This window comes from Nomascus leucogenys, chromosome X (assembly GCF_006542625.1).
Source record: "Nomascus leucogenys isolate Asia chromosome X, Asia_NLE_v1, whole genome shotgun sequence".
In the NCBI taxonomy this organism is placed as follows: Eukaryota; Metazoa; Chordata; class Mammalia; order Primates; family Hylobatidae; genus Nomascus; species Nomascus leucogenys.
The window spans coordinates 21,915,691-21,930,470 of record NC_044406.1 but is presented as its reverse complement, the minus strand read 5'-3'; the positions used below and the strand labels follow the sequence as shown (position 1 = coordinate 21,930,470).

Genomic DNA, 14,780 nt, shown 5'->3' with positions numbered 1-14,780 from the left:
TGACCCTTCTTCCATTTGTTGGAGAGTTATCTCTGATGAGAGAATGTTCACGCAGAAATTATCCTGTGTATGTTTACACATACACACACATACACACAAACACACTAACTCTAGACATTCCCCACCACCCTGTGTGTGTGTGTGTGTGTGTGTGTGTGAGAGAGAGAGAGAGAGAGAGAGAGAGAGATCTGATTTCAGTTTCCATGGAAATGGGCTAAATAAGGACTTTAGCAGACAGGAGTGAGTGCTACTTCTCCTTTAGCTGTTCCCAGCTGCTGGGTTCCAGCTCAGTACTACTGAAACAAAATCTGAAATCATCCCAGTTCTTTACATTATGATATTGTAATTTGGTACCTGTAACATATAATTTTAGATTCAAACTTTCTTTTGTGACAGTGATAATCATTCATCCATTTATTTAGTCCTGTGAAATGAACTAAAAAAGAACACTCACACAGCAACTGCCGACAATTGTTTTGACACCCTATGTATATATACTGCTTTGTTACTTTCCTCCTAGGTTTTTCTCCTTTCTCTCCATACAGGTGATGACCTATAACTAATACACCCAACATTTCCTCTCCCCCAACCCTAAATACCCAGGGAAAACCAGAATTCTACAGAAAGAAGAGGCCAAGCTTATATTTTTTCTTGGGCTTCTGCTGACTTCCTATAAGCCCAGGCAGGCAGGCATATAGGATCCTTCCCAACTACAATTTTATTTCCCCATTTGTGATTATATATTAAACTAAGGCCAGGAACTGGTTTTTCTTTTCTTACTTCAGAGACAGAGGTGTAACATTGTGACTGTTAAGCCAAAGAACGCACCATATACAAGGTTTTATAAAAACACATCTGCTGCTAAACAAACACACAAGCAAGCAAACACACAAAAAAACCCAAACCTCTGCCTGTAGGATATTGAGTCATATACACTTTTTTTTTTGATTGTTCATCTAGTATAAACAAAACAAAACATAAACAACAAAAAAGAACACATACTAATTACTCTTAAAGAGAAATGAACTACCTGGACATAAAAAAGAATGAAAAGGCCAGGTGCGGTGGCTCACACCTGTAATCCCAGCACTTTGGGAGACTGAGATGGGTGTATCACTTGAGGTCAGGAGTTCAAGACCAGCCTGGCCAACATGGTGAAACCCTGTCTCTGTTAACAATACAAAATTAGCTGAGCGTGGTGCACATCTGTAAATCCAGCTATTTGGGAGGCTGAGGCAGGAGAATCACTTGAACCCAGGAGTCAGAGGTTGCAGTGAGCTGAGATCGTGCCATTTCACTCATGCCTGGGTGACAGAGTGAGACTCTGTCCCGCCGCCAAAAAAATCAAACTGGAGATATTCCCCTGGCCCACTGACATTTGACTCTTTGTTGTGTGTCTAGTAGAGGATTAGAAATAAACCCGAAAAAGTGAAAGCAAAAAAAGAAATATGTGAGATGATAGATATGTTAATTAGCTTGATTTAATCATTCCACAATGCATACATATATCAAAACATCACATTGTATCCCATAAATATATACAATTTTTATGTTAATTAAAAATAAATGAATAAAAAAGAAAAGGTGAAAGCAATACATTTGAAATCTCCTTTACATTCGAAATTTGATATCAATATTGAAAACAGGATGCTTCATTGGAAGATGGGATTTTAATATGAAAAGATAGTCAACTAAGGACTCAATGTATTTGGCATGAGCCATTTCCCAGGTGACTTGGGGGCTTCTACATTGTATAAACTCCATGTGCAAGCATGAAAGATCGCCCTCTGGTGAAAGCTGGTCAGATGGAGGGGAATGGTGGAATTGCCAATCATCAGTGGGATGGTTTTCCCTGCTGATTTTGTTTCTGTGTAGGTGTGGGATGATGTAAATACATATTTTAGGCATTAGAGAAACTCAAGTAGTACAAAATACAGGATTTTTTTTTCCTGAAAGAGTTGGCCATTTTTTATTACATTCATATTTTAAACTATCTTTAAAAGGGAAAAATACCGTACACATTTGCCTCAAATGTAACAAGTTTAGTCTTGTTTTTATAGATATTAAGAAATGCAGGGGTCTGGGGTGGCATACACGGCCTCTTCGGATAAAACATTTCTGTTTATATCCACGAACCATTCCCCTGTAGATACTGCAAATAAGCAGTATAAACATCTAGGCTTGTTAATGTTCAGAAGGCCCTTGCTATGACGATGTAGAGGGGCACCAAAAAAGATCTGTGTGTCTCTTGACTTTAGGTAAAAATTAGAGTTTATTAATGCCCCTTGCTGCAAAGTATTACAGCTCTTTGTGGGAAATTGTTCTGGGTACATTTTTGATTAAATTCCACCCTGAGCACGTGCTGCCTTTCATGGAGAAAAGCAATGCAACTCACCCTTTGTAAAGCTTTAGGTTTGACTATTATTTTTTTCTAGTAGGGTTTTATGCTTATCTGTCTCAAAACTGACCAAGCTGAACTCATTATGTGTTCTAGCATTTGGATAATTTTTCCTAGTATGAAAATAGTTTATTATGACCAGAATCACCCACTTGCCTAAGTGTGAAGAAACCCAACTAAAATACTGGGAAACACAACATAACTATGGCGTCTTTTTGGAGGAATAGGTGATAAGGTTTCTGAATACTGAATTAGTGGTTACTTTGATTGACAAGCTGTGGTCTTATGATCTATTGCCATGGAAGCAACTTAAAAATGTATTGTGATTTAGCCCAAAACTTTACAATATAATACGCAATTTCAGGAACTTCTTTCACTAGCAATGACAGTAAGAGAGGGGCCATGTTTAAATGTTTAAACTATTTATGTCTAGGGTGAGGATCTTTTCCAACATTACTAAATATTCAACATAGCTTCTCTTCTTTTTTGTTTTCTCACCTACTACAATTGGACTGTTAAAGGAACACTGAACAGTTATGACTATTTTGTCATTAATAATTATTGGCAGAGGTTATCTTTGTTGTTAAAAATACTAAGAGAATTGGCTATGTAGACATACTTTTTACAACTTTGAAACATTTGCACATTTAGAGGAATGAGAGAACTTTGATCAAGAAATTACTAAAACCAAGCTGAAATTTCTTTTGTTTGGGCCTAGCATTCAAGAATTCAATAATTTTGCTCACGGATTCTAAGCTGGAGTGTAAACCACAACAAATAGTGGGTGGTTGTATTATGGGATCATAAACAATAGGAAGAGAACTTGAGTGTATTCAAAGCTGCTGAAGAGGAATTACAGGTCAATAATTCAATAGAAAATATGGGGTCCCTTTATTCAGAAAAACACAGATTCAGGCTCTGTATCTTTATCTTGTAGACAATCCAGAACAATTTACATTATCCTCAGCTCATATTCAGTCATTCCTCACATATTTGATTGTTTTCAGCCTCCCAGTAATTACTTTTTCCCTGTTATACTCTATGCCGAGATTTTTTGGGGGAACTGCACTAGGGTTCCTCTTAATGTCCACTCCCAACTACTCTGTGTGTGTGTGTGTGTGTGTGTGTGTGTGTGAGAGAGACAGAGAGAGAGAGAGTTTGGTATAAGCTTCTAAGCTTCTAGTCTTGGATAGTTCTTCTGTTGCTTGTGTGACTCTTCTCTTAAATGGATGTTGCCTATCACCAGGCCTCCATGCATGGCACTTCCTTTACTTGAGGTTGATGAAATGCACTGGTTTTCCCATCAAACTGATGCTAGGGATAAATGGAAACTGCCCACTTCTTCCTAAGACGAGGAGTTGGCAAGATGGAGGTATCACCCCATATATCCTTCCTCACCACTTCTTTCCCCCTTCTCTGGATCACCAAGCAAATATTCTAAATAAATTTCCACAATTCCATACCTTGGAAGAGATCTCTGTGGTTTTGGGTCTATGCTATTCTTCTTGCTTATGACTTGGAAAATTCCAACAAATGCAATTTTCTCACTATGAAACTGTTAGCAATTTTTAAATTGCAAGGCACATTCACTTTTCCAGGTTTCTTTTCTTTAAAGCATACTGTTTGGCTGCTCTTAGCTGTGCTCATGCATAAGAAACATATAGAAGGGGAAGATAACATTTTTTAGTGGTATCCTGCAGACATCTGAAGCCTTTGGCCTGCCAAACCCTACAGAACTATAGGGCTGGGCCTGCCAAAGCATTTTAATGTGCCTCAGATGTGTCAGGCATATTGTAAAAGGTGGTGTGCATGTGTATGTGTGCATGCACATCTGTGATATGTGTGTATGTAAACATGTGCATATGTATAGGTATATGTTTCTATGTTTTATAGTTGTGTTGTACATACATATATGCATGTGTACATATCTGTGTGTCAATGTGTATGTGTGTGTGTGAAGCAGAGCCAATGGGTCATTACCAGTTTGCCCAGTCACCCACAGTCCTGGGAGGCATCATGGCAACTGCCTTGGTGATTCTGGGTCAGTGGGTAAAGGCAATTTTGACAGGATGGTAATTTAAAGAATAAATATCTGAAAGGCTGAGCTAAACATGTTCAAGATTCATCCTAGAAAATTAAGGAAATTGTTTAGTCAAAGAGAACGTTGTCAGTCTTCCCGAGCATGAGCCTGGAATGAGTAATGGAAATGGTCTGGGTCTTTGCCATTTTGCAGGAATTAGACAAAGCACTTTGTTGATCGTAATGAACAAAGCCCTTGCCGGGCGCGGTGGCTCATGCCTGTAATCCCAGCATTTGGGGAGGCCGAGGCGGGCAGATCACGAGGTCAGGAGATCGAGACCATTGTGGCTAACACGGTGAAACCCCATCTCTACTAAAAATATAGAAAAAAAAAAATTAGCCAGGCGTGGTGGCAGGCACCTGTAGTCCCAGCTACTCGGGAGGCTGAGGCAGGAGAATGGCGTGAACCTGGGAGGTGGAGTTTGCAGTGAGCCGAGATGGCACCACTGCACTCCAGCCTGGGTGACAGAGCGAGAATCCGTCTAAAAACAAAAACAAAAACAAAGCCCTCAAACTTCACATCAGATGATACAAAATTGAGCTAATATTCCTCCATCTCAACAGAAGGCTTTCCTTATCATGGCTGGGCAGAAGATGATGGAAGGGCCACTGATCAGCCATTGGTGTGTCCTTTGTGCTTCATGCAAGGCCAAGTAATGATTCACTCAGCCTTTCCCATAGGTCAACCCAGGTGGATTCCGTTGTCCTTGAAGTTCTACCAGCAGCAGCAGAGCCAACAAGTACAGTATAGTCATTTATTTTCCAACTTCCTCCAGCAACCTATATTTTATCTAGTTTCTGACTTGGAGTCAAGAGAACTGGGCTTCTGCATATTTGTGTATAAAACACACTTGTCCTTTTTTTTTTTTGAGACGGAGTCTCACTCTGTTGCCAGACTGGAGTGCAGTGGTGAAATTTCGGCTCACTGCAGCCTCTGCCTCCCGGGTTCAAGTGATTCTCCTGCCTCAGCCTCCTGAGTAGCTGGGACTACAGGCACGTGCCACCATGCCCAGCTAATTTTTTTTGTATTTTTTAGTAGAGGCGGGGCTTCACCATGCTGGCCAGGATGGTCTCAATCTCTTAACCTCGTGATCTACCCGCCTCAGCCTCCCAAAGTGCTGGGATTACAGGCGTGAGCCACCGTGCCTGGCCACACCTGTCCTTAAATGCACCCATCTGTCCATGGCCATGGTTGCTTCTTTGCCCACTACAAATATTAACAAGATGAATGAGACTTATTCTCTCCATGCTTGTTTGAGAGTAGGGTACTGCACGTGTGTGAAAGCATGCCTGGTGTAGACATCTCAGAGTAGTTCTCATTTGGGAGCAGCCCTTCCAAGCATGTGGTATGCAGTTGCAAAGCAGCATATAACTATATATAACCTGGAAATAGGCTGCTCTTCTCTGGTTCTTTGACAGGGCACACTTCTATATGTTGGCTTTGTTGGCTGCTGCCTTTATGTGTGTATGTGTGTGTGGGATGGTTACTGAAAATTTGAGGCTATATATATTTTGTTGCAACAGTGAGAATGTGGTAGCAACCTGGTGTTCCTCTTGCCAACAAGAGCACAGTACAGAGGGCTCCTTTCCTGGTCCTGCTGTGGAGGGCGTATTTAGCTGCTGCTAGAACATGAATTGGCACTGAAAATACATTTGCAGAATAAATAAATGAATGAATGAAAGAATGAATGAAGAATAAATGAATAGAAGTAGGCACTTGGCTTGGGATGAATAAACCAATATTTTGAAGCATTTTTGGATCCTTAGAGAAAAGATAGTTCAAAAGGTCTTGATTGCTCATTAGCCAAAATGAGGACACCAGGATCACACTCCCAGTGAGGTCTGTATTAATTTAGGACAGTGGTTCTTCACCCTTTTTGAGTCATAGACTTCTTTTGGAATCCGAGCCCTCACTTTAGGAAAACGCACATGTTGAACATATACACACATTTTTGCATGTAACTTAATTTTAGGGAACTCAGAGACCCCTCCCATGAACTCATTTGGCCCCCAGGTTAAGACCCCGATAATTTAGATGAATAGAATTTGGCAGTAAAGTGTCAAAATGGAGAAAGAATTGAGGCTAAGAACTAGATTTCAATTATAGTTTCATATCTGTTTCTAATTAGCTCTGTGAATATAATTTCATTACTCCAGGGTTCGGTTTTCTCATGTGAAAAACAAAGGGGTAGGCTTAATTCTAACCAAAGATTTATCTGGTGTCAGCATTCTGGAAGGAGAAGATGCTGGCACATTCCACAGGAACATCACTTCTTCCACCAAGGTTTCTCTGCTGGTTTTCTCCTTGGTACACATTGCTTTCTTTGTACTTTGAAAAGAAGGCTTCTTTCCTCACCAGGTAGGCTCCTAATCAGGTGGTACTAATTTTAATCTAACTCAAAAATCTGCACAGAGGCCATAGCTCTCTGGTTGCCTCACTTCCTCTTCCTTCCACAGTGCTCTCATAGATATCAAAGAGGACTTCAAACAAATCACCTGGGCAACAGCGGGGTGGGTGAGAGGCAACCTGGGGGGGACATCCTGGCACTGCCTATTCAGGTGAACGGATTATAGCTCATCCACTTTCCTCTTTGCTTTCTCCTGGACTGGCATGAAACAGAAATAACAGTTGTAACCACCACAGGGAGGAACTCTGCAATGTGTTGGCTGCAGCCATTCTTAGTTCTTTGCCAGCGAATCCACTAACTTAATATTTTTCTTTGTATTGCAGCTTTACTATGCTTTTAAAAAATAGGAACTTTATGTCTCTAAACACCTGGTGCTTTTTACACAAAAGCAAATTACCTAAAGGGAATGTTTACATTCCCTCAGACAAGCCAGCCACAGTTATTCAGTAATCAGTGGTGTCCCTTCCCCATCCCCCAAAGCAAGTGCCTGTATCCGTTTTTTTCAAAGATCATAGTATCATGCCAACATCCAGGACTTGCAGCCCCTTTACAATGGCCCCACTATGTGGTGATCAGCTTCATTTTGAATGTCCTAAAATGACTGGTAATTAACTACCTTTTGTGGCAACTCATTGTATTTGTAGCCCTAATTTCAGGCTCAAATCTACTTCTCAGTAGCTTTACATCCCGAGCCCTAGTGCTACTGTGCAAGATTGATGAATTACAAATAATGTCTTGAGTCTCTTTCCTTTGCCAGGCCTTTCCAAGAGTGCTTTCCAAATGTCATCTCTCATCTCATTCAATCCCCACAATATACCTGCAATGCCACTCAAAGGTAGGCTCTACAGGAGCAGATTTTTAAAAATCTGATTTGTTGGCTGTTGTGTCCCCGGTCTCTCAAACAGTATCTGGGCAATATTTGGCACTCAATAAGTATTTGCTGAATTTAAAGATATTTACTGATATTATCCCCATTTTACAGATGAGAAAACAGAGTCACAGAGGTCAAACACTACTATAAGCTACAGGGGTACTTTAATAGGATCCAAAAGAATACAGCCATTATGAGGAAGATAACATTTGTGTCCAAGCGGTTCTGCCTCATGCCACACCCCCAAGACAGCTGCCCGTTCCACCTTTTCTTGTGATGGACACGGCTGAGCTCTGTCATTGGCACTGGAGAAAAGTGGTGTCATGCTCCCATAATGCCACTTACGATTGGGTGGTGGTTAGTTAGAATTAAAGGGTCATAAGGGTTACCAAGGGCCTCATTTGGAGCAGTATATTGCATACATAAGCATGGCCATGGAGGATGGCATCTGATTATCACACTTCTGACTGAAAACTGAGGGAGTAAAAGGCAGAAGGTAGGAAAGGCAGAAGCAAACACAAGCAAACACAAACCACAAACCAAATTAAAGCAAACAAACATCAAAGAAACTAAAAACTCCAAAACCCAAAGCAAAGTAAAACTTATGAGCTGGAACAATGGAGAAACATTTCATGAGGGTTTGTCTTCCTTTTTCTCTGGAACAAACTGTACTTCTTTTAACCTGAGGAGCCCTGATGCTGCTTGTTGGAATGTTGCTGTAGGCTAAACAATAATGCCCTATTTCAAGTATCTTTTTTTTTTCTTGCAAACACCACATTCCTTGTGAATTTACATCTTCTTCTGAGTTTCACTAAATGAGAGAATATCACCCTTACCCTGACTTTTAAAAGTTTTCCTTATGAATGGCCAAAAAAGTCCCAGTATCACAGTTTTTTAGTTGACCAGGAGAAATATTTTTGATGGATGGAATATTTTCTTTGGTAAACAAACAACAAACACCAACTAAAAACCAACCAAGTAAGTTTCTTTGGTAAAGTGGACGTTAATGTCTTGGTTGGAATTAATTGAAAGAAAAAAACACAGCTTCTTCAAGTGTTTGCAGGGATCAATTTTTCCCTCTTTATAGCAATTCAAAAAGTAAAACTTGATGAAGTAAAGACTTAGATTTTATGGGGATGTGATTCTGAGTTACTTCTAAAGTGTCTTCTCCGTAGTGGGGCTAAACCAATGCAGCAGAACAATAATCAATAATCAGTATTAACAAATAAATAATAATTATCTAACAATAAATAATAAATCTTGGCATGCATAATCTCCCAGTAGAAAAATTCATTTCACAGTCAGAATTCCATAAGCCTTCATTTCAAGTGCTGAAAAGAGAAGTTGACAAGTTTGAAAATGCCCTTCATTAAAAAATACAATATCCCAGGGTATACAGAGACTCAGTCAAGTTGGAAAACTACTATTTGTCATAAAACAAAGTTCCACAGGAAGTCATTCAGGTTGACCAAATTGAATGATTAAATTCTCAACAAAATCTATTTAATTGGTGTGTGTGTTGTGTCAGGTTTTGTGGAGTCGCTTTAAGCCGAGGTGCTCCACGTGGCTGACACTAAATCAATGACTGATTTAGAACACACTGTTCAGAAAATGATTTAGCAACACCTGATTTAAGAATAAAACCAATCCCCTCTTCAGTTGTGTTTTATAAATAATAGCCTATTTGCAGGCCCCTTGGAGACAGAATTGATCGAAGATCTATTATGCAAACTTGCCCTTTTGTGAGGACTGTACTTGTCCTCAGATTAAAGCTTATTATCTTCTAGTTGAGTGTATAACACGTTGGTATTATCACTTAGTGTGTCTGCAGAGGAGACTGAACAACTGTGTAATGCTTTAGCTACAATCCCCTGCACATGTATTTAGAACTGTATGGACAACAGTACGTGAAATAGAAAGCACAGGTTTGCACTTGTTGTGGTTACATCTGAATTATTCAGACTTTTGGAAAGACAATGGCAAACCTAAACCTCAAACATTTTAATCTCAGACACTAAAAAAAGTCTGCCCTGTGGCCAATAAAGTCCTGTGTTCTTTCTTTGGAAATGTATTTTGAGAGGAGTAATAGCCATCTTATGAGAATACTGAAAATTGGCCTGCCCTGTCTTAGGTATGCTGAAATGATGAAAATCCTTTAGTGGTGTGACCTGAGTGAGTCACTTTATTCTCCTAGGTCTCAGTTTCCTCCTCTGCAGAAGATAGGTAAGTTGCACAGTATGTCTGCTAAGGTTCAGAAAGGTAAGATGCTTTTGGGAAATGCTTACCACTACAGATGTCTAAATAAGCTACATCTCTAAAAGGGAAAAATACTGTAGATATTTGCTTCAAATGTAACCAGGTTTTAGCTTCATTTTTATAAATTTAAAGAAATGCAGGGGCCTGGGCAACGTATACAGCCTTTTTAGATCTAAACCATTTCTATTTAGATCTATGAACCATTCTTCTGTAGATACTGGAAGTCAAGAGTATAAATATCTAGGCTTGTTAACGTACAGAAGGCCCTTGCTATGATGATGTAGAAGGCCATCAATAAAGGTGTGGGGGGACCAGCAAGGTGAGGTGCAGCCAGTTTAGCAAGAGAATTGGACTGCCATCATTGATAGATTTGTATTAGTGAATACTTTTTCCAGCCTTTTCCATCTGTCTCCCTTTTGGCCCTTTATCTCCCTGCACTTTCTACAAAGCTTCTCGGTGTCAGGACTTAGACTTACCAAAGATCTTCTTCCCCTCTCTGTCTCTGAGCAGGTGTGTTTCACAGCAAAGGCAGACTGGCACTACGAGTTGGAAGCAACAGCAAATAACTATTTCAGTGTTCATTGTTTTCTCTCAGTTATGTGTGGGCAGATGTTTCTGGGTATCCATGCAAAAAATGCATGTAGGGCCAATCACAAACAGCTGTACCAGCTGGCTATTTTTTTGTTGTTGTTAAAATGGAGACACTATATCTGGGTCCAAGTAGACACCTGCTTTTGCTCCATCATGCCAGGTATTTGGGTTTGGCCCTGTGGTTTTGTGTCCCTGGATCCTCCTGCCAAGAGCTATAACTAATAAAGCAGACCCATTTGGTGTCAAGTGACAAACTATTCCAAAATAGAATCACACCAATTCTGCAGCGCTGGAGCTGTCATTGGTTTTAAGGTGTTTTAAGCAAACCAAACTATACAAATGTTAAAAGCATACCAGTGGCGGAATATGATCATTTCATTCTAGACAACAAAACTGCTTCACCTGGGTGAATTTAGGGGTGAATCAATTTTAGTTCATGAGTGATGGCCACTCTACCACATATCAGTTTCCAAGGCTCTGGCTTGCTTTTGCTGGTCAGAACTTTCACAAGCATCTCCTTCAGTGTTAGGGAGCTAGGTGAGACAGCTAAAACCTCAAACCACAGACCATGACTGGAGCTACTGCTCTACAGAAGTTCTGGAAGCCTTATTGTTTGAACAATGCTTAAAGCTGTTTCTGCCTTGGCAGTTGACCTTTCAATCAGTGGGTTTTGTCACAATGCCAGCAACATCTGCAGTTTGGAAAAGGCAGGATCCTGCTTGTTAATAAGCTTTCTTCTATTTGATCTTAGTTTAAGAGACTTTAGGTCTCCTAGGGTGTGTGTGTGTGTGTGTGTGTGTGTGTGTGTGTGTGTGTGTCTCTATGTTTGTGTGAATTCTCATAACACCTCTGTTGTTTTAAAGACTGAAAATATGCCATGTCCATTTCTCCCCATTGTCCTTTCCTTTTTTTTTTTTTTTTTTTTTGGCAATGCCTGTTTCCTGTCTTTAAAAAAGGGAACAACTTTGAATTTAATTGTTTCATTAACATAATCTCTTTGGTCTTGATAAGACCTAAGGTGAAAATATGCCAAGCAGACATCATCACACTGTTGTAATTTGGTCAACCACACGGGTACTATCGATATCTACCATTTCTACACACTCAATTTCCTCCCGGTTCTCAGGATTTTTCTTCTCTTTCCTTTTTTTCTTAGAGGGTGGCAGGAAAGTCAGTATCACAGGTAAAATGGCAAAGCAGTGAAAGAAGGTGACAAATGCTATTAAAAACAAGCACCTGAACAGTGTACAGGTCAGATTTGAAGGCACAGCTGCAAGAGGAATCAGACCAACAATATAGCAGAGGTAACTCTGTAAAATAGCTACCCCATGCACTTCCAGGGCATTTTTTACCCATTTAGTTCTTGTGAAATCCTTGCCCAGAACAAATGTGGATAACATTGGAGCACAATTGTCAATTGTGTAATTAATTCCATAAATTAAGCATAGCACAGAAATGCAGTCCAGTTCTACTTTCCATAATGTCATGAAACCTATCACTCCAAACTCCACGGACACAACTGTTAGAGTGATCCAGACGTTAATCAGTGAATCTGCCACCAGGAATGCCGAGAAGAAGAGCAGGAACAAAGCACTGATGCAGGAGTTGTGCAGGGGGGCTCCCAGAGAGGAGGCATATCGATCCATGTACACAAAGGACGGATTGAAGACGATGAACTTCACCTTGGAGGTGACAGAAAGTCTCCTCAGGGTTTCCAAGAGATCATAGAGTTCTTCTCTGTTTGTTTCCATGGTCTTGGCCACCAAAAACATTCTGGAGGCCACTACATCGACCTCATCATTGTATTTTTTAGAGAAGATGATGTCCTCTTGAAAATGTGAAAATTGAGGGGCTTTCAGAAAGGAATTCCTCAACATGTCTGTGAAATTTTTCTTAGGCAAGCCAGTGGATACATTGAGTTTCCGAAGGTAATTTAAATAGCTCTCAAACCAGGATATCCGCACAAACCCCTTGGTGTATTCTAGAACGTCTTCTTGGACACTAGTGTTCCAGTATTCTATAGACTCATATATGTAAAACCCAATCACAGGACTGTAGTTGCTAAAGTACTTTTGCTGGGCAGTAGTGTAGTCAATGGTTTGTGTCGCGGTTGCTACAATGTTACTAAGGTCTGACCCTTCACTGACCTGCAGATAGCCCATTAAGGCAAAGGAAATATAAATAAGGTAAAAGAGAACTACAAAAGGCTTGACATAGGTGTTGGTTATCCAGTCACAGTAATAGCGTTTGAGGAAACATACCAATAGGTGACTCTCGTAAGTGTTCGCTTCCTCTCCTTCAGTTGTGTCCTCACTGAATCTGGCCGTCAGGAGAAACCTGTACCATGCCGGCTTCTCCTGCAATGCCTCAGGCTTTGGGACTTTTCTACAGAAGATACTATGCTGGTAATTGTTTTCTATGTAGCCAGTGAACACTAGGCTGGAACCATAAAACGAGAGTACATAGAGGTAGTTGAAGAAGATTGCAATACAGGAATTGCAGCAGAAAATCCTGGCTGCCTCAATGTTCGTGAAAGGGCTGGCCCCTATGCCAAAGGTGACCAGGTACATGGCAGTGGTGAGAGAAAAGGAGAGCATGGAGTCTGCATAGACTGCTGCAGTTCTCTCTTTAACATGTTGGTCTTCTCTAGTTTTCCTCCAGGAGGATAACATTTCAAAAGTCCCATATAATCCATGACCTAAGGGGGCAGAAAAAGACCAGAGCAGAAGTTTAAAGAACTAATCTCTTAGGAGGGAAATCAACTTGATTATGAGGGACTACTGGGTCAAAGGAAACGTAACCAACCCTAGTGGTGACGTGTATGTAAATGCCAGTGATTTCTCCTATGCGGAGATAGACCCATGTTTTGATGAATCGTATACGTTAATGGATAATGAAAGGGCAGCTAGAGAAGCAAAGATCTTCATATTCCCTCTGGCTTAAGAAAGTTCTCTTCTTTGGAGTGTTCCACCAAAGAAACTGCACTTAGATGAACTTTTACCTATAGAAAGCTGAGTAGAGCCAGTCACGGTGGCTCATGCCTGTAATCCTAGCAACTTGGGAGACTGAGGAAGGAAGATGACTTGAGACCAGGAGTTTGATATCAGCCTGGGCAATGTAGCAAGACCTCATCTCTCAAAAAAAAAAAAAAGAAAGAAAGAGAATGAAAGAACTTAGCCACGAATAGTGGCTCATATCTGTAGTCCCAGCTACTCGGGAGGCTAAGGCAGGTGGATCTCTTGAGCCTGGGCGTTGGAGGCTGCAGTGAGCCATGATTGTGCCACTGCACTCCAGCCTGGGCAACAGAGCAAGACCCTGACTCTAAAAAGAATAAAAGCTGATTAGACTTGTGCATATGTCTCTTTGGGATTTTTCCCATTAATAGCTTAGGGTTATTGGTGCAGTTTGGTTGGTGGAACACTCCAGAGAAGAGAAGATGTCTGGACACTCATCATTTTGCTTTCCATCCCCACAAGTCTGGCTAGGGGTCAGTGCAGGGGAAGATAGTGGGCAGAGGTTTCTGAGTTAATGTCCCGTCACCTCATTTAAAATTGGCCAACTGGAGGGTTTTAGTGATAAAGAGACAGTGTATTTCATTTGAGTCTTGACAGGAAACTAAATCACAGCCCCCTCTTTCTTCCCTCCCCAAATATCAGGGCAGGAAGCAATAAATCTGAGAAAGAGGGAAGCAAAATAAGTAGGAGTAAAGAAGTTTCAGTGAAGAAAATATAGAAAAAATAAGATAAATATGAACTCTCCTGGTTATTGATAAAAATTAGGATTTAGGTTGAAGGTTTATGACTTGCAATTTGTCTTCAGGGATCTATTTGACCAATTTTGGTTATTCATACATGACTTATCAAGCAGTGATATAATGCATCAGCAGTGACTCTGCTAGCTTCTCCGCACTATTTGATAGTGGCATCTGTGGGAAAGAGCCAGATCAGTAACCCCTCTGCATAACTGCTTAGTGCCTTCGCCTTCTGGTTTAGTATTTCAGCAATACTGAAATAGCAGAGGTGCAGTAAATGCCCATGTTCTGACTCCATTCTGCTGCCTGGAACCTGATCTAGCATGACTCCTATCACCTCTCCTAGTTGGAGCCAGACATTTCCCTACTTCGGGTCCCTGTGTTTCCAGGCCACTGCAACACTCGAAGGCTCACCAAAATGACCCA

The 14,780-nt window shown here is 40.7% G+C and overlaps 1 protein-coding gene across 2 annotated transcripts in view; it reads right to left on the bottom strand.

Moving 5' to 3' along the window:
* Positions 1 to 1,463: 1,463 nt before the first annotated feature.
* Positions 1,464 to 14,780, bottom strand: part of PTCHD1 (patched domain containing 1) — a 71,724-nt gene continuing 58,407 nt past the window's right edge. Inside the window, exon 3 of one of the 2 annotated variants that reach the window (XM_003261147.2) lies at positions 1,464 to 13,301. In XM_003261147.2, the coding sequence (XP_003261195.1) occupies positions 11,647 to 13,301 (1,655 nt within the window). In that variant the 3' untranslated portion in view covers positions 1,464 to 11,646. The remainder of the gene's footprint in view (positions 13,302 to 14,780) is intronic. The other variant, XM_030806990.1, reaches the window with a different exon arrangement.